This window comes from Salminus brasiliensis, chromosome 18 (genome assembly GCF_030463535.1).
Source record: "Salminus brasiliensis chromosome 18, fSalBra1.hap2, whole genome shotgun sequence".
NCBI lineage: Eukaryota > Metazoa > Chordata > Actinopteri > Characiformes > Bryconidae > Salminus > Salminus brasiliensis.
The window spans coordinates 32,896,585-32,921,642 of record NC_132895.1 but is presented as its reverse complement, the minus strand read 5'-3'; the positions used below and the strand labels follow the sequence as shown (position 1 = coordinate 32,921,642).

The 25,058-nt window shown below is 44.9% G+C and overlaps 3 protein-coding genes across 3 annotated transcripts; 2 read left to right on the top strand and 1 right to left on the bottom strand.

The window, feature by feature from the left end:
* Window positions 1-1,112: 1,112 nt before the first annotated feature.
* rpl35 (ribosomal protein L35) lies at window positions 1,113-4,420 on the bottom strand. The gene is made up of 4 exons (XM_072661728.1): window positions 4,320-4,420; window positions 3,015-3,151; window positions 2,422-2,503; window positions 1,113-1,318 (listed from the first exon to the last, which is right to left on the bottom strand). The coding sequence occupies exons 1-4, from the start codon at window positions 4,320-4,322 to the stop codon at window positions 1,169-1,171; spliced, it is 372 nt and encodes a 123-aa protein (XP_072517829.1). The 5' UTR covers window positions 4,323-4,420; the 3' UTR covers window positions 1,113-1,168.
* A 742-nt stretch (window positions 4,421-5,162) lies between these two features.
* On the top strand, window positions 5,163-6,274 carry uqcr10 (ubiquinol-cytochrome c reductase, complex III subunit X). Its single transcript, XM_072662122.1, has 2 exons — window positions 5,163-5,336; window positions 5,945-6,274. Exons 1-2 carry the CDS (start codon window positions 5,196-5,198, stop codon window positions 5,984-5,986), a joined length of 183 nt encoding a protein of 60 aa, XP_072518223.1. The 5' UTR covers window positions 5,163-5,195; the 3' UTR covers window positions 5,987-6,274.
* A 3,299-nt stretch (window positions 6,275-9,573) lies between these two features.
* Window positions 9,574-24,739, top strand: prodha (proline dehydrogenase (oxidase) 1a). Its single transcript, XM_072662395.1, has 14 exons — window positions 9,574-9,950; window positions 10,903-11,111; window positions 14,262-14,296; window positions 15,491-15,640; window positions 15,730-15,794; window positions 15,905-16,021; window positions 16,419-16,498; window positions 16,593-16,674; window positions 16,756-16,848; window positions 20,553-20,699; window positions 20,894-21,069; window positions 21,799-21,897; window positions 22,000-22,088; window positions 22,399-24,739. The coding sequence occupies exons 1-14, from the start codon at window positions 9,612-9,614 to the stop codon at window positions 22,587-22,589; spliced, it is 1,872 nt and encodes a 623-aa protein (XP_072518496.1). The 5' UTR covers window positions 9,574-9,611; the 3' UTR covers window positions 22,590-24,739.
* The last annotated feature ends 319 nt before the right edge of the window (window positions 24,740-25,058 follow it).

Sequence of the window (25,058 nt, the reverse complement as noted above, 5' to 3'; positions counted from 1 at the left end):
CCTCACAGGGGGTTTATCTAGTTGTCGTTGTTTTACTGTATCGGTTATGATGATATTTGGACCCGTTTATCTGCTAATCTGACACAAAGTTAGCTCGTTAGCGGATAGCTAGCCTAGCCTCACCGGTTGGTATCGGCTTAAATGCCAGCGTAGCAACAACAATATTATATTGCTAATAACGAATTCAAATGTAATAAATAAAGTAAATAAATATCTAAAAAAAAAGAATTATAAATAAATAGCGACGCTTTAACCAGATAAAGTCTCATCAGTAAAAATCTTTCCACACATTTTAATCAGGCGTTTAAGTGCGACAGCCGCGTGCAGACGGGCGCTCCCTGCTGACCCCTGGCGGCCAGTTTCGGCCTAACAGGTAAAGAGTAAACAGGGCTGAATTTCTACAGGCTGTCTCTCCTCTAATGACATTACTAACGCTCCTAAAATTAATACATTAATATAATTATAAATCCTAATAATAATAAAAAGCGATACCACTAATTCTTATGGTTATTAACTACACAGAGCGCCTATGCTATGCTAACGTACCTGAGGCCTTGCGTGTATTTCGGTAGATTATGAGGTTGTAAGCCATGCAGCTATGAGCTAATATTACTTTTCTTCGTAATATGTACGAATATCCAGCCCCCCCCCCCACGCCCCCCGCCCCAAAACACCCCAAATAACGCCTGATAAAAGCGTTAGCTAGCTGGCTAACCGCCCAGGATATTGGAAAGACGCTAGGCATTATGGGGGATGTAGTTTTTTGTAATTTTGATCAGTAATTCAGGACAAAATTAACTGCTTACCACCACCTGGACAGCAAAATGTCCCCATATTGCCTTAGAGCACCACGTCCATCTAATTATGGAGCTTATTAATATAATATAGTAAATATTGAATGGTTATACTTCAGCTGCTAAAGCTAAAGTCAGCTAAAGACGCCCGGCCTGGCATTTACAAGTGTGCTCCAGCAGTTTCCGCTCACCTGCGGAGACACGCAGGTGAGGATTTTGACGATGAAGATAATCATCCTCCAAACGATGAAGACGCAGCTCACGGACGGCTCCTGTAAACGCCGCTCATGTTCTGAGACAGAAACACTCAGGAGCGCATTTCTTCCAAGGGTGGGGTGCTTTATTTAGTGGAAAACAAAAACAGCAGTACAGCCTTAAGCCTTGACGGCGAATTTGCGGATGGAATACAGGCGGGACTTCCTCTGCATCTTCTTGGTCATGAGGCTCTGCTCGTGCTTGGTCAGCTGCCGGCGGATAGCGCGAGTCTTCTTGGGCCTCAGGTCCAGGGGCTTGTACTTCTTACCCTGAAAGAGGAGAGGGAGAGAAATGGTCACTGAAGGAAGGGAGAGGTAGGCAGGGGTACAGGGTGCTATAATGACGTTGCCATAGAGGAACCATTCCAAGTTCTAGAGGAAACCAAGTCAGGTCTCGAACCTTCAACCGCTGTACACTGTACGCTGCCCGCAGCAGATGAGCGTCTCAGGGAGACTCTGCAGCGAGCAGCAGGATCACTGTAGCAAGAGACTATTCACGCCACCTCCACAGACACAGGATTAGCGCTGGGTGATCGTCTTGCTCGAACAGGGCATCTACCAGCATGTCACCAAAACTTCTCCTCAAGCCTCATTACCACAGCTCCAGCATTGCTCCTACAGACCATACATAGTTTATCCTCAGCTCTCTAAAGAAGGAGCCAACAAGCCGAGTGTGAGCTTAGAGCCCCTATTGTAGTGATTTTTAGGTGAGGTCAGCCACACAGCTTGGTTTACATTTATCCATCTTCTCCAGAGCGACTTACGAGAGTTCTTCACTGTTTACTGAAGAAGCTCAGCTAGTTTAAATAGACTAAATTCAGATCCTCTAATCTTAGACTCTACTAAACACAAGTCAGTATGGAGACCATAATACTCTTCTCTTCGCCTGAGTACTCTCAGAAGAGGAGGGTCTTCAGTCTGGGTTTGAGGACAGCGAGTGTTGGACTCTGCAGTTCGGACACCCAGGGGAAGTTCGTTCCACCACTTCGGTGCAGGACAGTAAAAAGTCTGGACGCTCGTCTTCCGTGGATCTTAAAGGATGGCGGGTCGAGCCGAGCCGTACTTGAAGCTGGAAGGGCTCTTGGTGCAGATCAAGCTTTTGACCATTTGACATCAAGTACGGAGGGGCTGGCTGGTCCAGTCTTGGCTTTGTAGGCCAGAGTCATCATTTCGAGACCAACACACCCACCGGCGTAGGTTTGCAAGCACCGTCGCTATTTAAACGACGCAGTCGGAATAGATTGGTAGCAATGAGCATCGTGACACGCTTTTTAATGATTGGTGAGCAAGTCAGGAGCTGCCTTTGGATATAGTGACAACAGTGCTGGCAAAGAAGTCATGTCATGGGCACCAGTCATGGGCACCATACTCACCTTGTAGAACTTCCTCAGATTCTCTTTCTGTGTCTGGTTGATGACGGTAAGAACTCTGGCAATGGACTTGCGCACCACGCGGCTAAAAGGAGGGAGAGAAAATAATAAATAATATTAAACAAAAGTGGAGTCAATCAACCCAAACCAGCATCACCAAGAACTAAAGCATCAGTAGTGCTGCTCATCTACTCAGATCGGTCCAAACGTGGAGGCCACGTTAATGCAGGGGTCAGATTTGATTAGTAAAGGACCCGTATGCCTGTGTGTTCTCACTCCAACCTAGCAGCACAGTCAATTTCACTTCATCACCCAGGTGGTCTCAGGCTTTAGACGGCTGATTAGTGATGCAGGGCTTGTGAGCAGATTAAGTTAACGACCTAGCGGAATTAAATTTGTCCAATAAACTGAGCTCCCAAATAACCAGCATGTCATCTTCTCCAGGCCTCTTTCTTCCACCTTTCAGGTTGAGCTCACCGGCCCATCTAGGCGTACGCCCCATCACCCTCCGGAGCAGGTACACCACCAGTAAACCCTACGGCAGGTGTTTCTGAGTGCTGGAAACACTTTTTAAACACTCGTGGCACAAAACTCACATCTTGGAGAGCTTGGAGGCAGCTCCGCCAGTGACCTTGGCGACTCTGAGCTGGGACAGTTCCACCTTCAGATCATCCAGCTGCTTGAGCAGCTCCTCCTTCTTCTTACCGCGCAGGTCTCTGGCCTTGATCTTTGCCTAAAAAAAAAAAACACAAAGATGAGAATTTCACTCCAAGTCACTTCATGAAACACTGATCAGGATGAGAACTTATTAGGAACACCTGGAACAGCATTAGATATACAGCATCACATTTATAACAGTACTTCTCCAAAAACTTCACAAGAAAAAGCTTCTCTAAACTAGGAACAATATAAAATGTAATTCCCCCCCATTTTTAAAAAGCAAATAAGGACATTTGTGGTCTATTTGTGACCAGGGCAGTCATGCAAAAGCCTTGTACCTGCAAAACCGCAGGACGAAGAACTTTCATAGCTTTCAATGGATGTCAAAGTAAGTCCAGGTCATTTTGGACCATTTCTATTGGTCCGCTCATTATAAAATTCTGATGCAGATGATTTATATTATGTTAAAAATGTAGATGCAAGGTTTCTGCATGACCGCATCTACACATACAAATCCACACACACACACACACACACACACACACACACACACCTGCCAGGCCCTTCCTAGACTACCCATGCATCACTTAAACTATGCATAAACTCACAAATCATAAATATTCATTTTTAATCCACCATTTACACGTTTCTGAGCACATTTACCCAATAATTATGAACTCAGTTTAAAAAGGTGGACCCTTGCTTGGTCTTTGCCCCCCCAGATACACATTTACCCTGCAATAACAGCTAAGCCTGGCTGTTAAGATCTTCATATTGGCCGTGAATTTAAACTGTAGGCAAATGAAGCCGAGTATCGACTCCGGTTCACGGTTCTTTCAGCTTCGGCTCATGGTGCCGACTCCTCCACAGCGGTGCTGCCTACGAGTTTACCCCCATTAGCTCGGCTCGAATTACGGCCACATCTCCCAAAAAGCCCCCCACAAGCAAGCAAACCTCCTCCACTACACTCAGCAGTGTTACTCCCCGCCTGTCGGTCTAAAGTCTAAGCAGGGCGGCTCGGGCCTTTCATTAACAGTCGAAGCACCGAACGGCTAAAGCTACAGGCAACGACACACTCCCAACTTCAAATTATGGCGGAATTTCACCATCATATCTCGAAATACTGTACTTGACGAGCTGAGGAGACATTAATCTAGGTTTAGAGCGCGGTTTTTCACTGATTAACCTTCAGAAAGCGCTCGGATGGAGGTAGATTCAGAGGTACAAACTCAACTCCTCACCATTTTGGTCGATGGCCGCCACAGGAAAGGAAGGAGCGGTGGGGGCGCGCGGACATCTACCGGGTCACGGCGGAATGTTCCATTCAGTGATGGAAGAGCGGGGGGAGGTCGGGAGAGACCAACAGGCGAGAGAAGGGGGGGGAAGCGGTCAAATTACATTAAAAATTAGTTTCATTTAATTAAATTAAATTTAATTTAATTTAATTGGATTTTTAACATTTTTAAAATGTTTAAAACTTATTTTTTAAATTGATTTTTTAAATTTAAATGTAATGTAACATTTAGTATTATAATTATAGTTTTAATCTTAACTAATCCCCAAAGGGAAATTAGAGCGTCACAGCAGCGTAAATACAGATAAAAACAAGTACAAAAAGAATAAATAAATAAATACATACATAATTTAATTAATTAATATAATATAAAACATAATAATAAATAATAATAATAAAAAGAACGTAATATAAATCAGAAACAGTGAAACTTTAAAGTACATATACACAGATGTGCAGTGCTGCTATATATATATTTATTTATTATTTTGATCAACATGTTTCATCTTCCGGTTTCATGTGTTGTCATTTTTCCCACTGCTTGTTCTGCGGTGTATGAATCTGTGTGACAAATAAGATGAATTTTAATGAATAAAAATAAATAAAGAAATAGTAATTATTATTATTATTATTATTATTATTATTATTATTGGAAGATAAGGCAGCCCCGCCCTCTTTGGCTGACACGCACAGTCAGCCCCGCCCCTTCCCTTCAGCTGACGGCAGATGCCGTGGTTGACGCGCCACACAAAAGGCCACACCCCCAGGCCGGTGGTTAACCCGGGAAGCCCCGCCCTCCCCGCAGACCGCGGCTCGGCTCATCATGGCGCTGGCGAAGAGCGTTTACAACCTGCTGTTCAGAAGGACGTCCACCTTCGCTGTGACCATCATGGTGACAGCCGTCGCTTTCGAGCGGACGTTTGACCTGGCTGGCGACGCGGTGTTCGAGAGTTTGAACCGAGGGGTGAGTGGTGGGGGTGATTTCGGGTGATTTCGGGGGTCAGTTGTCTCTCAGCAGTGCCGGCGGCTGACCCGTGTGCAGGAGGCTAGCTAGCTAGCATGCTAACTTGGCTAATGCTAAGCCTGACCTTTTTGCGGCGCCTCAGAGGACGAGGACTTGGTGCCAGCGCTGGCTGCCTGAACTCGCCGGGTTTGCTGGTTAGATGCGGTGGAATATGAGTTAATATCACTGGAATATATTTAATAAGTTAATGGAATGATTTGGGATGTTAGTTAGTACAGAAAAGGTGACGGTTTCAGGTTGGTTAGCTAGCTAGCTGTGTTGCTACCGCTACTAGCGGTGCTAGCTGGCTAATGTAACCACAATCTGACACGTGAAGGTGTTTCCATGACTACCGCTACCAAAAAGCCATGCAAGCCCATGTGCTCCAGGAAAGCCTTTAGGTGATGGCTCCAGGGCAGAAGGTCCAGCATAGGGGGTCAGTTCTTCATTCATTTGTAGGATCTCCAGCAAAAACATCAAGGTTGGCTTCAGCTCCCCCTGTTGACTATCTGAGCAAAACCTCTAACCTCAAGCCTGACTAACAGAACGTCTGATTTCTCCTCTTTTAGAAGCTCTGGAAGCATATCAAACACAACTACGAGAAGAACTAATGAGCGACCAGCGGGCCTCCGATTCCACGTCTTGGCCAGATCACCCAGCCACCATCCCGTTCCTGACCTCATACACCAGCGTGGAAAGTGTCCTGGTGTTGGTTCATCTTCTTCTTCATTCATCTACGGGGACTGCATGAGGATCTGGAGAGACTGGCTAGGACTGTCATGGAATACTGAAACCGTCAAGCTGGCCCTCCTGAACGTTGTGTGTGTGTTATGCCTCAGTTTCCTCACAGTTTGTAAATGTACGTGTAGAAGCGGTGTTAATAAAGCCGACGAAACTTAGACGGGTGAGTTTTTGCTGAGCAGCTGTGGGTGAATCTAAAGACCAGACAACTCTATAGACTGTGGGTGTGCCGTGTCTCTTTAGTATGCATCACTTGTACGCTATATATTAAGGTGCATTATGTTTTCGGAGAAGTTTATGACTTCTGGGTTCCTCGAAGGAATTGTTTAATAATCTGACGTTGATGGTAATCTGTGTCCAATCAAGGCAGGGGGAGGCTGAAAGAAGGTGGTTGAGTGCCTTCCGCGGTGCAGATGGTCTGTGTAGGAGAACTGCGGGGGGCAAGGTGAGAGCTAGAAGCCTAAGAAAACATATGCTGGTAAGACAGGCAAAGCCATAGTCCCCTATAAGACAGACAGGAACCTGCTGTAAGGTTTAGCTGGGGCTGCGAGGGAGGGAAAGGGGGGGCAGGGGGTCCTGGCTAGGACCGGTGTTTACAGTACTCTAGAGAACAGCATTCGAGTCATGTTCGTCAAACGTATGTTCAGGAGGAAAGGAGCTGCATTTCATGGTAGGAACACCAGGCCAACTGTGAACTGTAGGGCTGGGGTTGTTCTGCTGCCAGTGGCGTCAGTGATGTCGCACAGCAAATTCCCACCAGCTGTAGAAAGGCTGAAGCTGGAAGGAGGATGGCTTCTGCAGCAGAAGAATGGCCCTCACAGTCCCCTGACGTGAACGTCATTAGACGATTTGTAGATAGGCCGTACACATCTCGGAGCTAGAGGCCTTCTGCGAGGAAGAGTAGGAGACATTCCAGAACGTCTGTAAGGTGTCCAAACTTTTGCACAGGTCTAGATGGGTTCAGCTGAAGTTGGTCGTTTGTCCAGCAGATGGCAGCACCGCTGTACAGGTTATAGGGAAACTACACTACCCCACCGGGCCATACTCACACTCCCGCTACTGACCACCTGCGGCCGTCCGATATCAGCTAAGTGTCCGACCCGGGTTTTTGTCCTTCCTCAGAGTGAGCTGGGTGTCCTGAGTAGAAACTGAGGGTCAGTTTAAGCTTTTATTTGCTGGTTCAGTCGAGCATCCGTAAAGACGCTGCTTTGCCTGAAGAAGCAGGTCATTACTCCTATTTGCCACCAAGTGGCACTAGTCACGGTCAAGCCAAAGACTAAGGAGCCGCATTCACCATTAGTGTTGAAAACAGGTGGGATTTGACCCCTGCCTTTATACCATCCGTGCACTGATAACAGACACACACACACACACACTCTAGTCAGCAAGCACTGACCACTGACTGTGAGCGCATGTGCCTGGAGCGGAGGGTAGCCTTCGCTGCGGTGCCCAGTGAGCAGAGAGAGTTAGTTGCTTTGCTTAAGGGAGTATCGGGTGCTCACCTGATAGTATCAGGTGCTCAGATACAGTGATACTATTTGGTGAGAACCCGATGCTGTCAGATTCTCAGAATGTAGTGTTCATCTGATAATATTAAATAATCGCCACATGGTATCTGTTGCTCACAACATAGTATCGGAGTCTCAGAACATAGTATTGGGTGCTCACCTGATAATATTGGATACTCCCCACTTGGTGTTTGGTGCTCCTTTGATAGTATCGGCTGCTCACCTGATCACATCGGATACTCCCCTATGGTATCTGGTGGTCCCCTGATATTATTGTATACTCCTCATTTGGTATCTGGTGCTTCCCTGATAGTATCGGGTGCTCACCTGATAACATCGGATACTCCCCACATGGTATCTGGTGGTCCCCTGATATTATTGTATACTCCCACATGGTATCTGGTGCTCCCCTGATAATATTGAAAAATCACCACATGGTATCTGGTGCTTACCTGATAATACTGGATACTCACCACGTGGTATCTGGTGCTCACCTGATAATACTGGATACTCACCACATGGTATCTGGTACTCACTTGATAATATCTGATACTCACCATATGGTATCTGGTACTCACTTGATAATATCTGATACTCACCATATGGTATCTGGTGCTCACCTAATAGTATCAGGTACTCACCTGATCATATGTGTACTTAAGTGACCCCTGATTCCACTCAGCACTCAGGGTCTATGGGAGGGTTTCTACGCTGTGCTGACCTCCAGCCCTATTAGCTTAGCTTCTCAGATACAGCAGATGTAGAATATTTGCTCACCTTGAGAAAACACCTTGAGGCCTTCGAGCAGTCAGCGTTTTGACTCTTTTTTGTCTTCAACAGAGAGTCATATCTCTTGCCCTTGGAGCTCAGCTCTAGATAAGGTGCACTTCTAAAGTTCTGGGCAGACATTTCAATGTTGTGCAAAAAAAAAAAAAAAAATTAAAGGGGAAGTTCATTTTGTCAAATTTTCAAAATAACTGAGTGTTTGAGATGTAAACAATAGTTCAGAGTGAAATTTGGTGTAAAATTGTGGTTCATTGTACAGAAATGTGACAATTTAGATTTTTATACAGTGGTGGTGAATGGAACCAGGCGTCAGTCACCATGACTGCAACACAAATATATTCGTTTTATTTATGTATTTACTATCCAAACCCACCAGTGAGGGGTTCCTGGATTCTATAAAGGGTTAAAATACATACAGGATCACAAATATCAGCAATAGCAAGTTGCACCTTAACCAGACGCTTTTGATATCATGCTTTCTGGCAGGTGGATATTTACTATTTTCTGGCCCAGCCCTGATCTTTAAGCCCAGTCTACACATTTTCCATAAGGTTGAGGTCAGAACTTTCAGTAGGCCTGTCCGTACACAAGTAGCTTGGGGGTCATTGTCCTGTCTGTTACAACACCCAGTTGTGTCCAAGTCTCGATTATGTAGCTGATGCTACCACCAACATGCTTAACAGCTGGTACAGAGAAACAGCGCCCCTTATAACTTCAGTGCGAATGGGCGGGGCTAAGCGGCACTGTGTTTAAATATGATGGATTTGCATGAAAACAGCTAAATTTTCAAAACGGATATTCATATAATATTTAATGTTATTAATAATATTTATTAATTGTATAATAAATCAATATAAAAAACAAGCATAATTAAGCGACTATGCTAATATTTATTTATATGATATTCATCAGTTTATATGATTTATGTTTAATAATTTCTCAATATTCAATAAATAAATCCGATCTCAGAACAGCCCGAAAACACCGTCAAAAGCCATCCACCAATCGCCTTCCGCAAATCAGAATAAATTCACATAAATTAGCCACAACCCTCGCTCCCCCGCCAATGCCATCTCGCACGCCGGAATATATTTGCATATATTTGCATACACTCACCGCCTGCTATGAATGAGCATCGCGAAGCTTCCCCCGCTCAGTCAGACATCCTCCCTCAGGAAGCGGACCCAGCGCCTCTCTAACGATGTCGTACGCCCGAGTTTTACCGTCCCTGGCCCGGTCCAAGTGCGAGAGTCTGGTGTGTTTGAAACTGGCGTCGAAACGGTGCCGCTCCACCGTGGCTTCGAGCCGACCCCAGGAGGAGAAGACCGAGGAGGCGCGGCTGGAGCCGGCGTGCACGCTCGTGGAGAAGCCGTGCGATGTGGACCTCATCAAACCCCCCCCGGACAGAACCACGGCGGTTCGGGTCGATTTCGACAACACACACGAAGCTTATAAGAGTAAAGACTCCCTGGAGCTGCTGCGAAGTCTGCTGGTTTTCAAACTCTGCTCTTTTGACTACCTCGTTGATAAAAATAAGGAGGTAAGTTCGCGAAGTTAACTTCCTTCTCTAATTTTCCGTTCCACCTTAAATGGGGCAGCAGTTACACTCTGGCGCCTCAGGCGCCAGAGTGTAACTGCTGCCCCATTTAAGGTGGAACGGAAAATTAGAAAAGGCAGCTCGGGAATCGGAAGCTAATATTATTAATGATTTTTAAAACATCTATTTAAACATATTAAGACTTAATATTAATTTTATGTCTGTTTTTACTTAATTTATATCGTTAAAAAATTACAAAAATGTCAGGGTACTGCTGCCTCATTTAAGGTGGAACGGAAAATTAGAGAAGGCAACTCGCGAATTGGAAGCTAATATTATTAATAATTTTTAAAACATCTATTTAAACATATTAAGAGTTTATATTGATCTTATGCCTATTATTACTTCATTTATATAGATTAAAAAATGTAAAAAAAAAAAATGTCAGGGTACTGCTGCCTCATTTAAGGTGGAACGGAAAATTAGAGAAGGCAACTCGCGAATTGGAAGCTAATATTATTAATGATTTTTAAAACATCTATTTAAACATATTAAGAGTTTATATTAATTTTATGTCTGTTTTTACTTAATTTATATCGTTTATAAATAAAAATATATCAATGTAACTGCTGCCCCATTTAAGGTGGAACGGAAAATTAGAGAAGGCAGCTCGCGAATTGGAAGCTAATATATTTTAAAACGCCTATTTAAACATATTAAGAGTTTGTATTAATTTTATGTATATTTTCTTTCATATATATATATATATATATATATATCGATTAAAAAAAAAAAAAAACACTAATCGATCTGCCGTTAAACTTTATCAATCAAAATGGCGGCGCGATAAATCGGATTACTGCAGTTAAACGATATTTAAACAAAATACCTCGATTTTTTTTCCAATATTTTAATTTATTAATGTAATTTTTTTTTTGCCATTACCTCCCTACAGCTCATGGACCTGAGCAAGAAGGTCCTCGGCCAGCGCGCGTTCGAGAAGCTGATGAAGATGACCTTCTATGGGCAGTTCGTGGCAGGGGAAGACCAGGACTCCATTAAGCCCCTGATGGAGAAGAACCAGGCGTTCGGCGTGGGCTCGGTTCTGGACTACAGCGTGGAGGAAGACCTCACGCAGGAGGAGGCGGAGAAGAAGGAGATGGAGTGAGTGTTGTAGCTGGATCGGGGTGGATGGCGGTTAGCACGTAGTGTCTAATGGATCGTATATAGGATCGATTAAGGGTGTTATTACTGTATTAATTACTGTTAATTTCTAATTTAACTAACAGAGGGTTAGATGTGTAAAATAGTTTATTAAAGTTTAAATAGTTAAATTGTTGTAATATTTAAATGTACCGTGAACAACAGTAATAACACAAAAATATTATTAAAATGTTATTACTGCGATATTCAGCAATTCAACTAATTAAGTAAAGTGTTTTTGATGTAATAAGTGAATATACTGGTATGGCTATAATATTTTATAGAATATTTAAAAAATACTAATAAGCTAAACTAAAAGTAAGCATGTTTAGTAGGGACTAAATAAACATATTTGGCTGAAACGGAACAAAATTAAACATTCTTTTTGTTTTTTACTTAATTAAATTACTTACAAAATTTTAATAATTTAGTTAGTTTTCATTTTCCATAACTGATCTAGCTTTAGAGGCTTTAGATTTATCTGCCCAATACCGTTAATGTTACTCCAGTAATGGAGTTCTGATATTAATAGAAGGAAATGTTGGATCACTGACGTCTGGTGATTTTTATTTAATTTAATTTAATTTATTTTTAAAATGAATACCGTAATGTATATCGCAGAAAAAGCTAATTTCGCAACATATTTTTTTTTATCCCCCCAATATCGCGCAGCCCTAGTCAGAAACTTTCATTGTGATATTTAGAAATGCTTAAAAATAAGTATTTAATTGTAATTACTGTGCTATTTAAAAAGTACTTCAGAATAGGTTTTATTATTGTATATTTTTAAATACTACAAAAATAAATGAGTTACTATGATATTTAAAAATACCTAAAAATAAGATGTTTTATTATTGTATATTTTTAAATACTACAAAAAACGAAATAATTGAAATTACTGTGCTGCTAAAAATACTTGCATTTTATTGTTGTATGTTTTAAAATATTGCTCAACTTAATAATTCTCATAACGTACATTTTTAAATACTACTAAACCTTAATTGTCATTATTGTGATATTTAAAAAAATATATATCTTAACATTAGGAAGATTTACTTTTCTAAATACAACAAAAACTAAATCATTGTCATTACTGTGATATTACTTAAAATATTTATATTATGTTTATACTTAAAAATGAAGATCATTATTGTACATTTGTAAATACTACACACTCTATACACAGTACGTTTGCATATTGAATTCTTAATATTTGAAGATATTGTTTGTTTCGTACAGTTTGAGAGTAGTACGCTCTGGCTGGTGTGTCGTGATGAGTTTTATAGGTTCATTTTGAAGGTGATTTTCTTCATGCTGGTCAGATGCAGCGTAACCCCGTCCTCCGCCTGTGTCTCATCTCAGACTGTCGCATTACATATTCGGCATCATGTGACCCGTCGGACGTCCTCAGAGCGTCCTCCTGCAGCTCGCGCTTCGCTGAACATGGTGCCACAACCCTGTTCCTGACACTCAGAGGCTCGGCCTCGCGCGCTTGTAAACCTGCCCATGTTTTTTTGGCCGCGGAAATGGAAACTCTCTGCGGTTCCTCGCTCCTGATTGGTCCGTAGGGCCAAGGCCCCCCTGTTTGATTGGCTGGCTTTGAAGACTAGTGTTTACACCCCTCACACGCCTCTCTGCTTGGAAGCCTGGTCACATGAGGGTGAGAGGGAGTGCGCGCACACACTCTCTCACAATCTCTCTCTCTCTGAAAAACACAGACACACACACACACACACACACACACACACACACTCTCACACACCCTGAGGGAACAGTGCGGGTTATATAAGGAGCTTTGAGTAAGACGAGATGTGCTACACTCAGTCCTGTTTTCCTGTGGGTGCTTGATCAGGCTGCAGGGATCAACCTTCCAGGAATCGGTAGAGCAGAGGAGCCCCCCAACACCCCTACCATCCCCCAACACCCCCCTGCCTCATTACTGTGCTACTGATTATACCTATATTCAAAGCCTCCTCCACCAGTTCAGCTGGTCCTAGCTTGTGCTGCAGATCCTTCAGGCAACAGCAGAGTCACAGATTACCCCTCTGACAAGTTCTAACTTCCCTCAGGAGGTTCTTCACACTCTCACGGCTCCATGAGAACCTTTTAAAGGTCTAATGAACCTTTAGTTGATTTGTTTTGTAAGGTTCCTCACACTTTCACACCTCATACAAACATGGTTCTTTATGGCGTCGCTCAAAAGAACCTCTTGAGGCACCTTCATTTTTTAGGTGAGCAGCGTCTGTAGTGAGAGATGTGAGGTTTCGCAGTGAAGGGTGGTGCTGTCTGAAGAAGTCTTATCGGAGCTTATCTGCTGCCCTCAAACCCGGCCAGGCTGTGCCCACCCACTCGCCCACCGTTCTGCAGTAGGTCTCAGTCTCTAACCTAGGTTCTCCCACTTTTGCTGCTGACATCGGCCCAGTGCTGCCTTAGTGTGAACGTAATGTGAGAGGGACACACACACACACACACACGGTGTCGGACTTGGGGAGAAGGAGGCGTTTGCTCGGCGTGTCAGAAAATGCCAGCATGAACTAGATTAGACTGGATCAGCCAGAGCTGCCCAGCTCAGACTGGGCTTCTGTCCTGGAGCCTCACATTGGCAGTGGACAAGGCTCTGTGTGTGTGTGTGTGTGTGTGTGTGTGTGTGTGTGTGTGTGTGAAATTGGACCGTCTGCCGAGAGTCCAACAACCTCAAAGGACATTAAATTAGAGGTGTGTCCAATCCAGCCACGTTTTAATGGGTTGTGTGTCGGCCATTCAGAACTGATCCAGTCCGATCCTTTGTTTTTACTGCTGATGGGTTTACATGCTAATGCTATGCTGAGCAGTAAGGTAATCGGATCGGTATTGGTCGGTACTCAGCATTAAGGTACTCGGATCGGATAGATTAATTAAGGTACTCATTAAGGTACTCGGATTGGATCAGTAATGACCGATACTTGGATCAGATCAGCGTTAGATCGGACAACCCTACATTAGACCATCACAGGTTTATTACACACTTTCCCACCATTTAACCATTTCTCTCTCTCTCTCTCTCTCTCTATCTCACTCTCTCTCTCTCTCTCTCTCTCTCTCTCTCTCTCTCTCACTCTCTCTCTGTTCCAGGTCCTGTGTATCGGAAGCTGAGAAGGAAAGCCATGGTATGCATCTCCTCTCTTTACAGCCGTAATCAGAAGTCCTGTCTGTTTACGATTATGGGTGGATATGGATGCCTGTAAAAACTGAGTGGTCTGAGTGGAAGGCCCACATTTCAGGTTCCCGCTCTCCTCAAGAAGCTCCCTCACTCCAGAGAACTCCTCAGCCCAATGCTTGGGAGAGCTTGGTACCCCTCTGGCCCATAGGACTCTCTCTGGAGCAGATCAGCACTGCTGAACCCATCAGCACCAGGCTGCCTAATACCAGGCGTGGGCTATAGAGGGGTGTAAAGCCCCCCAACATTGAGCTGTGGAGCAGTGAAGGAGCTGTGAATTCTCTGGAATGATGGTGGTGGTGGTGGTGGTGCTCCATCCAGTACTTTTGAATAGGATGAGATGGGGAGGTGATCATCCATCCAGCATCCTGACCTCACTAAATCTAGCTCTTGTTGCTAAATGCAATCAAATCCTCACAGCAATGCTCCTCCAAAATAAATTGGAAAATTGGAAATTGGGGGAAAAAGAAAACATGAATCAGCGGGTGTCCCAATACTTTTGTCCACTGAGTGTAGCTTTATCCAGCTTAATTGTAGACCTGTAGGGTGTTGGTGCACGTGGGTTGGGGTGAGTAAACAAGGGGTTACGAGGGGTTATGAACAGGATATCCAAGCAGTAGTTTAGAGTTTAACACGTGTATCTTTCCGAGCGATCTTTCCGAACGTGTGTGTGTGTGTGTGTGTGTGTCACCAGACTGAAGCAGACAGGTGCGTCCAGCGGCTAAGACTGAATTTAACTCTGCAGACTCGTACATCCACAGGGACACCCGTATCATTTGCCAGCAGTCAGTGAAGTGCCGAATATGCCCTAGCGCTTGGCGCTCAGTCATCGCTGATTTTCCCCATTAGCTCACAGATTTTAGGCCCCTGCACTGTTCTAGGCACCGTTTTGAGACACGGACACAGTCGTCTGGCCTAGTTCTGTGATCCAGGCTTTAGTCTGGGTGGTGGTCTTTTCGTTTTGGGGCCGTGGGGCTGCACCGATGTGGGAATTGCAGAAATTCCTTTCATTAAAAAGTTCATTTTCTTCATGACCTTCATTTCTTTCAAGTTCATGATTCACTCAAATCGGTGTACGTCATGCCTGGTGTGGGATTTACGCTCCTGTTGTTCACAGCAGCATCTCTGATTGGGTGTTGTGCAGGCACTGACCACCGCGAGAAGAAGTACAAGGCTCACCGGCAGTTTGGCGACCGGCGAGGAGGTGTGATCAGCGCCCGCACGTATTTCTACGCCGACGAGGCCAAATGTGACCATCACATGGAGACCTTCATCAAATGCATCAAAGCTTCTGGTCGGTTTGGGCTGGATTTGTATCTGTTTAACAGATTTGTCTGGGTGTCTTTTTCATAATTGCCTGTGTGTGTGTTTGTGTGTGTGCAGCTGGCAGCTCAGTGGACGGATTCTCGGCCATTAAGATGACGGCTCTGGGCCGGCCTCAGTTCTTGGTAACTTACTGTCTCTACCAGTCTTCTGTAGTCTTCTCGACAGTGGACATTCCCCCTAAACAGCAGAGAGACGGTGTCTGATGCTGGCCTCTTCTCTTTGCCCCACTCAGCTCCAGTTCTCCGAGGTGCTGGTGAAATGGAGAAGGTTTTTTAACCTGCTGGCTGCGCAGCAGGGGAAGGACGGCATGGCTGTGCTGGAGCAGAAACTCGAGCTCGAGCAGCTACAGGTATCCGGCATTCTCAAGCCCTCCTACAAGCTTTAGCTGACGGTGGATTTCATAAGATTTTGGGCTGTGCCTCGCTCGCTATCCTGTAACCCGTGATTTGTTATTATGTAACCAGCATTATCCCGTTTGTGAACTACTCAGTTATTAATCCTAGTGCGGAGACTGGGGAACTATTCGGCAACTGTTTACAGTAGTGCATCCTTTTGGAGTCCCGCAAGGTTCTGTTTTAGGACCTGCGGAATTGAGGGTAACTATGAGTGAAATAATAAAGGCATGAGGGTGAAGAACTGACGTGTGTCTAAGGGCTTAATTAGTATCCATCAGACCTTCAAGGAGGTTCTCAGGGTCAGATTTCCGAACTGTCAGCTAAATTGCCTGTGTGTGCTCCTGTCTTTAGGACAGTTTGACCAAACTGGGTGTTGGAGCCAAGCAGGACATTGAGAACTGGTTCACTGGAGAGAAACTGGGCTCATCTGGGTAAGACATCTCTCTGATGGCCCTTTTTTTCTGATTTGGATTCTAGGTTTATGCAAGTGTGTGTGTATATATAAATGTGTGTGTGTGTGTGCAGGACTATTGACCTGCTGGACTGGAACAGCCTCATCAACGACCGAACGAAAATCTCCAACCTGCTGGTGGTGCCCAACGTGGAGGTAAAGCACACACCCCTGCTTCAAGCTGCACTTGCATTTCGTTCGCCCTGATTAGTCACACGTGTGTCCTCCTCTGTCTAGACGGGTCACCTGGAGCCTCTGTTGAGCCGCTTCACTGACGAAGAGGAGCGCCAGATGAAGAGGATGCTGCAGCGGATGGACGTCTTGGCCAAGGTGCAGCAGAGTGTTTCATCTGCAAGTGTTTAATGAAGGTTACTGGAGGAGCGTGCCCTTCATCGGCTGCTCACCTCACAACCTCTAGGGTACTTTAGGAGAACTTTAGGGTTCTTCTGTACCGTCTTGATGCCAGAGAGTAGCTAAATCCACAGAGCTGAAGGTGAAGCTGAGACCAGCGATGGTCTCGAGGCTCACGGCAGCAGCTCTGTTTGCTGTATTGATCTTCTAACACTCCTGCTGACGATGACTCTTCAGAGGCGGTTGGGAAAGATCTCAGACGTTCTCGCGAAGCTGCCATTCCAGACCCTTTCCCAACGCGCAGGTCAACACGTACGTCAATTGATCCCTCATTGAGGTTGTGAAATCGTCCAGACGGCGCTGTGGTCGGTGTGTTACCGAAAGGCTGCTCTGTTTCTGAGGGGTTTTCTTCTCCTGTGCCGTGTTGTTGACTTGGCTCTTCGTGGAGCGATTGCTAAGTAAGGACCTGGAGATCAAACAGAGCCAGTTGTTAGTCTTGCAGTCTGACGCACTGGAGAGAAAAAGAGTGTGTGTGTGTCTGGTATGTTTGCATACCACCATCGTAGCTTGTGGTTCCAGACCGATAACCGATAAAGTGATCCAGAGTAGCCGTAGCCTTGACCAAGTACAGAGGGAGCGTGTGTGTGTGTGTGTGTGTGTGTGTGTGTGTGTGTGTGTGTGTGTGTGGGTTTTATCACCAGGAGGATGATTTAACACTTGCTGGGAATTTCTCCATGTGACACGATGGGCTGATTGAGTCACATGAGGTTGTTTCCCTTTTTTATGAAGTTTTTTCACCTGGTTCTTGTTGGGCTGTCAGTCAGACACTCTCTCAAAGTTCAAGCTTGTTAAATGAAGGACTGTGGAGTTGGCTGATTTTGGTCATTTCTTCTGTTTATGGTCCAACTTTAGTCTGGGTGGTGATCTCTCAGCTCTCTCTCTCTCTCTCATGACTGTTTTCTTTCTTATTCAAAGGTTTCAGGAGAGTCTGAATTGACTCGCTAGGTTTTGCCTGTGAGACAGGAATCTCTGCGGTTCGAGCCGGAGTCGAGTCACAGGGATTTGAATCTTCAGTTGAGTTGGTGGGGTGCGAGTCTTGAGTTTCTGAGGTTTGTCTGTCAGTCAGGATTCCAGGATATGAGTGAGTCAAGTCTGGAGCTTCTGAGGTTTGAGCCTAGGCTTGAGTCCTTGGGGTTGAGTCTGAGTGGAGTTCTGGGGTTTGGATCGGAGTCGAATCCGAAGCTTTTGAGGTTCGAGTCTGTGTGAGCAGGCAGCATGTACCGCCAGCTGCCAGCAGGGGGCCCAGCCAGCAAAGTAGGAAAGCTGGTGGGGTTGGAGCAAAGAACTCCAAGCCCCAGAATTCCCAGCGATAATCAACGCTAACCAGACCCACCTGTGTGGCACGGTATAAATACACCTAGCCAAACACACTTCCCCGTCGCACCTTTGTAGAGGGGCGAACGGTAAAAGTGGGTTTATTTTGAGAAGAGAAAAGTGAACTTTAAGCTGTGAACAAAAAAAAAACAAAAAAAAAGTGAAAAAGAAAAAAGAGAAGTTTAAGCTGTGAACAGAAAAGAGAAAAGTGAACAGCTGTGAAGAGAAAAGAGAAAAAGAGGAAAGAATTTGAGTTGTCTTTAGTTTGGTTTTCCTTTGTTTGTTTTCCCGCCTTTTTGTGTTGCTTATGATCAGTGCTTATACTGCCACCCCTCACAGCTGTGGTGGCACAGTGGAAATACACTGGGCTCCCATTACCAAGGTTGGGAGTTCAAGCCCAACAGTCACCAAGCACACACCACAAAAGGAGTTCTCATTTGACAATAATAAAACAAACTTTAACTGCACTTGAGTCCAAACCCCACACCACACCGTAACAGTTTGAGTCAGGTCCGGAGCTTCTGAGGTTTGAGTCCGAGTCAGGTCCGGAGCTTTTGGGGTTTGAGTCCGAGTCAGGTCCGGAGCTTTTGGGGTTTGAGTCCGAGTCAGGTCCGGAGCTTCTGGGGTTTGAGTCCGAGAGCTTCTGGGGTTTGAGTCCGAGTCTGGTCCGGAGCTTCTGAGGTTTGAGTCCGAGTCAGGTCCGGAGCTTCTGGGGTTTGAGTCCGAGTCTGGTCCGGAGCTTCTGAGGTTTGAGTCTGAGGCAAGTTCCTAGAGTATGAATCCAAGTCTAATCTCAAGTTTCTGCGGTTTGAGCCTGAGATGAGTCATGAGTTTCTGAAGCCCGAGTCTAGTCTAGGGGTTTGGATCTGAGTGGAGTTTCTGCGAGTTCTGGGTTTCTGATTTTTAGATTTTTAGTCGAGGTCTGAGTCGAGTCTTAAATCTCTGAGGTGCGAATCCGAGTCACTGTGTGTGTGTGTGTGTGTGTGTGTGATGGTCGGTTTTTAGGTCAGCAGTTGTTTTTCCACTTCAGATGCATTCGTCCTGCTCAGCAGTTACCGTGGAAACTCCAAGGTAGACCAGAAATGAACCGAAAAACACCATATGCCCTGATCGCCCCGAGTATCTCACCGGAAGAGCGCTACTCTCCTCAGTGCACCCTTCAAGGGTTCTTTACTGAAGACGGTGCTCATGGCTGTAGGACCACAGCAGCTCAGAGGAACCCCGGGCTGGCTCTCGTTCTGGTTGAAGGGTCGTCTCTAGTCCGGTTTCACAATGACGCCTGGATCTGATAGAAGATCTGTCCATGTGAGGGAAGTGTATTCAGATCACTCCCCCAGAGAGGTTGAGCAATCATGGTATTCAAAACAGGCTGGAGTGACCGCACCCACCTCCCCTACAGCACTGTCCGAAATATGACCAAGCCGTATTGGAGTGGTCAGCACCTACCAAAAGTGCCACAAGGGAGGGCAAGCTGTGAACCTAAGGCTTATTGATGCTTGTGGAGGCCCCGCCTCACCTCAACTTGGGTAGTTCATGCCCTGAATGGTCAGATCTGAAGAGGCAGACACGTCTACACCTAATGGAACAGCATAGCAACAGCCTAGCGACCACATATGAACCACCTAGGACACTGCAGCAACTGCTTACCAAGCATCCGTGGAACCATCTTGGAACAGCATAGCAACCACTTAGGATACCATAGCAACTAATTAGCAACAACATGGCATCTGTATGGAACAGCATAGCAAAGTACCATACAACCCCACTGCAACCACCTAGCATATCGTAGCAACTAATTTCATGTGGAACAACATATCGGCCACCAAGCAACCCCGTAGCGACCACAAATAGGACACCATAGCAACAAACTTAGGATACTGCAGCAACAACATGGCATTCATGTGGAAAAGCTTAGCAAGCCGCCAAACAACCCCACTGCAACCACCCAGGACCTCGCGGCAACTGCTTTGCAGCATGATAGCCATTTGCAGCAGCTTAGCAATTACCTAGCAACTCCATAGCAACCAATGAGCAACGTCCTAGCCGGGAATAGGAATTACCTAAGCAGTGTTATGCAAAAAGCCCTCAGGGACCCCCTGCCAACCCATCTGCAGAGACGGCGGATCTGTAATTCAGGTTTTAGAGCTCGTAGGCTTCAGGAACTGGAGTTTAGCAAATAAGCAGCCTGGTGGGGAGTGTGTGTGTGTGTGTGTGTGTGTGTGTGTGTTTTTTTTTGTAGCGTGCTGAGGACACTGTGAGAAAGCACACATTACATAACTGTACTCTCTCTCTCTCCCTTTGTTCTGCAGCACGCAGTTGAGAACGGGGTGAGGTTGATGGTGGACGCTGAGCAGACGTATTTCCAGCCGGCGATCAGCAGACTGACCCTGGAGATGCAGAGAATCTTCAACACACGCAAACCCATCATCTTCAACACCTACCAGTGTTACCTTAAAGTACGACACACACACACACAGATTAGGGCAGCACAATATAGCATTTTTTTAAATCGTCATCATGATACTGATACTGACCCAAATGAGCTGGTCCAGTTTCACCACTGTGAGCTTTACTAAGGTGTGACTGGTCCTACCTCATGAAGAATGCAGGAAAACCTGTTTACCAATGCTGTGTGTGTGTCTTTGTGCAGGAGGCCTATGATAACGTGAGTGTGGACATGGAGCTGTCCCGCCGCGAGGGCTGGTATTTTGGGGCCAAGCTGGTCCGTGGGGCGTACATGCACCAGGAGAGGCAGAGAGCAGCCGAGATCGGCTACGAGGATCCCATCAACCCCGACTACGAGTCCACCAACCGGATGTACCACAGGTAGCACGGCTGAGGACGCAGCTCCTCTACACATCTCCTTTACATAGGTCAGCGTATGAGTCCCACATCGGTAATTGCACATTGCAAAGCGAGCAGCACCGTGTGGGATACTAAATCAGACGTCTGCCAACATCCTAGCAACCAATATAAAAAGCACAGCAGCCACCAAGCAACATCAGGTATGGCTGTGGGCAGCGCCCTACCAAGTGTCTAACTCTAACTACATAGCAACACATAGACACGCTGTAGCAGCTGCTTAGCAACAGCTTAGCCACCGCCTAGCAATCCCATAGCAATCGCATGGTGTACAACGGTGACTGCTTAGCAACCAGCATCTCCAAACTATGGTGGAAATGCTCTATGCTCTATGAGTTTAAAACCGAGTTGAAAAAATTGCTCCAATCAAAGTTGCTAAGTTGCATTAGATCGGAGTTCAGTCTGTTTCTATAATCGGACAGTTTCTATAAGCTGGTACTGAAGTAGGAAGTTCACTTGTGGATTAGCACGGTTTACCTCAGCTGGGAGGCTGTATTATCTATAGCCACACAAAGATAAGATCGGATCGGATCAGAATTGGCCAGCATTATAAGAGACTCGGATGGGATTGGGGGGTAAAAAATCCTTGACTGGGACGTTCCCTACTTTCTCCCGTTCTTAAGCTTAAAGCAGATAGAGATCATTAAGCTAAAATTCGAGCTGATGCAGTATTTATTTGTGTGTGTTTGTAAGGTGTCTGGAGTATATTCTGGAGGAGATCAGCCACAACAGGATGGCCAACGTCATGGTGGCGTCACATAACGAGGATACCGTCAAATTCACCCTGGAAAAGTAAGACTGCAGCTGAGGTGTCGACCCTCCACGCCCTTGTTGTTTGCACGATTGTGTGCCGATATGACTTACAGGGGTTTAATAAATGGCTTCTCCTGGCAGGATGAACGAGATGGGACTCTCCCCCAGGGAGAACAATGTCTTCTTTGGCCAGCTGCTGGGCATGTGTGACCAGATCAGCTTCCCTCTTGGTGGGTTTGACTTCTCTGTTGTTAAGAATCTCAATATTTCCCTCTGTTAATAAGCCTATTGAGGCCTTGAGGTGGAGGTTGTGCTTAAAGCCACAGTCAAATCCAAACTGACCTGTTTTTGATTACCTCCCAACCCATAATAATAATACTAATAATACCCATATTAATATTACAATAAGATTATTCTTTAATAACCCCTCCGGTACCTCGGAAACCGTTACTGAGACCATGTTTAAATTTTCCGATTGATTTTGACTAACAGGAAAACAGTACAATGGATGCAATTAAGCCTGTGTGTTTGTGTGTGCAGGTCAGGCTGGGTTCCCCGTGTACAAATATGTCCCATATGGCCCCGTGAACGAGGTGATCCCATACCTGTGTCGCCGGGCGCAGGAGAACCGTGGCTTCATGAAGGGTTCGCAGAGGGAGCGCAGCCTGTTGTACAAAGAGCTCAAGCGCCGCCTTTTCAACGGCCAGCTGCTCTACAAGCCTGTCTGTTAAAGGAGCTGTACTCTACTACGGACCAGCCTTGTGTTATAAGACCTCCTCTATACAGCTCTTTGGTTATAGACTGCTCTACTATACTCCACTACCAGCCTTCTGGAAAGCTGCTGTGTAGACCGAGCTGCTCTATAAATAACTCTTCTGCTGTTGACTGATTTGCCTAGAAGGTGCTGTGTAGATCAGTCTACTATAGAACAGTCTTCTGTCATAGGCTAGTTGTCTTAGAAGCAGCTCCAGTTTACAACAGACCATTGCTCAATAGACTAGCCTACTTAAAAGCTGCCCCATGGACTGATCAATTGTAGAATTTAAAAGCTGCTCTATAGATCAGTCATCTATGAAGCAGTCTTCTGCTGGAGACCAGTCTACTACAGACTAGTCTGCCTAAATGTTGATCTACAGGCTTGTCTACTGTAGACCAGTCATCTATTTTGCCGACCAGTCGACTGTTGTAGACTAGTTTACTACTGACCAGTTGTCTGTTACCTTTGTTATAGACCAGCCCATTTAAAAGCTGCTCTATAGACCAGTCATCTATTTTAATCTGCTCTATTATAGACTGCTGTGGTAGACTGGTCTGTTGAGATCAAGTCTGGTCTTCAATTGTAGACCAGATTTCTCTACACCTGTCTACCGTAGACCAGTCTAGGATAGTCTATTAATATATAGACTGGCCTTAAATTGTAGACCGGTCTACCATAGACTGATATTCTATTGCAGACCATCCTTTAATATACTGTAGACCATTTTCTTCTACACCTGTTGTCTATTGTAGACTAGCCTACATTTCAACAGTTGCCTCCTGCCTTTTATTACTAGCCTTCCCAGAAGCCGTTCTATAGACCAGTCTTCTGTAGACCACTCAGCTCGTCTAGTCTACAACAGACTGGTGTGCTTACATGCTGCTCAAATCCAGTAGAACTGATGAACCGAGTAGCAAGCGAACCCCGTCAGAACAGTCAGAGCTTAGGGGATAACGACCAGAGCCTGGGGAGAGGTGTCCCAGCCCTGAGGAGACCGCAGAGTTCAGGTTCATCACCCTCGTGCCTTAGAGTGAAAACTCGGACCTCACTCCTTATCTGCCGGTTAAGTCATTCCACTTCAAGAATATAGCATATCTACGCCAATCCCCTACACCCTCACCCACCACCCACCATCACCACCACCACTGTGTTTTTAGCATTTTTAAAAGTATTTTATTGTTATTATTTATTTCTATGGACCTTTTTTCATACAGTAGATGAGAAATAAATGCACATTTCCTCCTTCATTTCTGGCAGAAATATGTAAATATATACTTTTCTCACTCAAAAACAAAACGTATCAAAATACAAGCCTACTGTCATTAAAGAGGTGTCTGGTTGGTCCCCAGCTCCACCGCACCATCCAACAGAGGCCTGTGCCAGCCAACATCACCCGGAAAGAGAGCACGGCCAGTTGTGCTCCCCCAGGCTCCGGCTGCTGATGGCAAATCCACATGGCTCAGGATTCGAACTAGCGGTAGTGCATTAGACTGCTGAGCCACTCGGAGCCATTTCTGAAAATGATGTCTTTGTATTATTGTATTATTTGTGTTACTGAGTGCCTCTAAAATAATGACTTGGCTTATAGTAATTACTCCGTATCTCAACATTTCATGACTAGCGAGCTTCAAGACCTAATGACTGATGTTCTCGTCAGTCCATCTCAAAATAATGACTTATTTTGACTTTGAAACTCTCTGTGTGAAGAGAGGTGTGTGTATGATGATGATGATGATGATGATGATGATGATGATCCCTGTATGTATTACAGAGCTGGGATCTCTGCTGTTGCTGTTAATGCATTACTGCCGTTGGTCTGGGATGTCTTTGACCCGACTGAAGCGATTAATGCTGCATGATGAGGGTTTCTGTTGGGTTTTTTTTTTTAATGTATGCAGTAATAAAGTAAACCTGCTTGCTGGACAGTGATGAATGTGAGCGTTGGGGTGGAGATGTGGTGAGGGAAAGGACCTATTCTTCTACTATGAGTTTATTTTTGTATTTTCTTCTGCTGCAGAAGCTGATTATTGATTTCTCCTAATAGAATTAGTCACGACTGTCATTAATCTGCTGTAAAGGAGGATTCCTGTTTGTGTATGAAATAAATGGTATTACAAAAATGAACTGGTCCCTGCCTTCATTTTATATATGAATATATTATTAGTATTATTATTATCTGCTACCAGTAATAATGCAACATTGATTATTGTTAATATTAAAGAACATGTACAGTATTTTATATATTATAAGTTGTGCGCCCCGTTCAAATGATCTTTGACGCTTTTCTGAATATAAATAGTCTAAAGGACATTTTTATATATTTTTTAAACTAAATTTAGCAAAAGAAAAATAACAATAAAAATAATAATATTACATGTGTATGTGTTTTTATATAGGATGTATATTAATTTTAATATGAAAATCAAGAACTGCTTGTAATTTG

Bases quoted from the DNA above. Each gene is read 5' to 3' on its own strand.
- prodha (XM_072662395.1), top strand. From the start codon at position 9,612: ATGTCGTACGCCCGAGTTTTACCGTCCCTGGCCCGGTCCAAGTGCGAG. The intron at 21,070-21,798 runs GTAGCACGGCTG...TGTGTTTGTAAG, and splicing joins ACCAACCGGATGTACCACAG to GTGTCTGGAGTATATTCTGG. The intron at 22,089-22,398 runs GTGGGTTTGACT...TTGTGTGTGCAG, and splicing joins CCAGATCAGCTTCCCTCTTG to GTCAGGCTGGGTTCCCCGTG.
- rpl35 (XM_072661728.1), bottom strand. The intron at 2,504-3,014 runs GTGAGTTTTGTG...CCCTCCTTTTAG, and splicing joins GCCTCCAAGCTCTCCAAGAT to CCGCGTGGTGCGCAAGTCCA. The intron at 1,319-2,421 runs GTGAGTATGGTG...CTCCTCTTTCAG, and splicing joins ATCTGAGGAAGTTCTACAAG to GGTAAGAAGTACAAGCCCCT.
- uqcr10 (XM_072662122.1), top strand. From the start codon at position 5,196: ATGGCGCTGGCGAAGAGCGTTTACAACCTGCTGTTCAGAAGGACGTCC. The intron at 5,337-5,944 runs GTGAGTGGTGGG...CTCCTCTTTTAG, and splicing joins TCGAGAGTTTGAACCGAGGG to AAGCTCTGGAAGCATATCAA.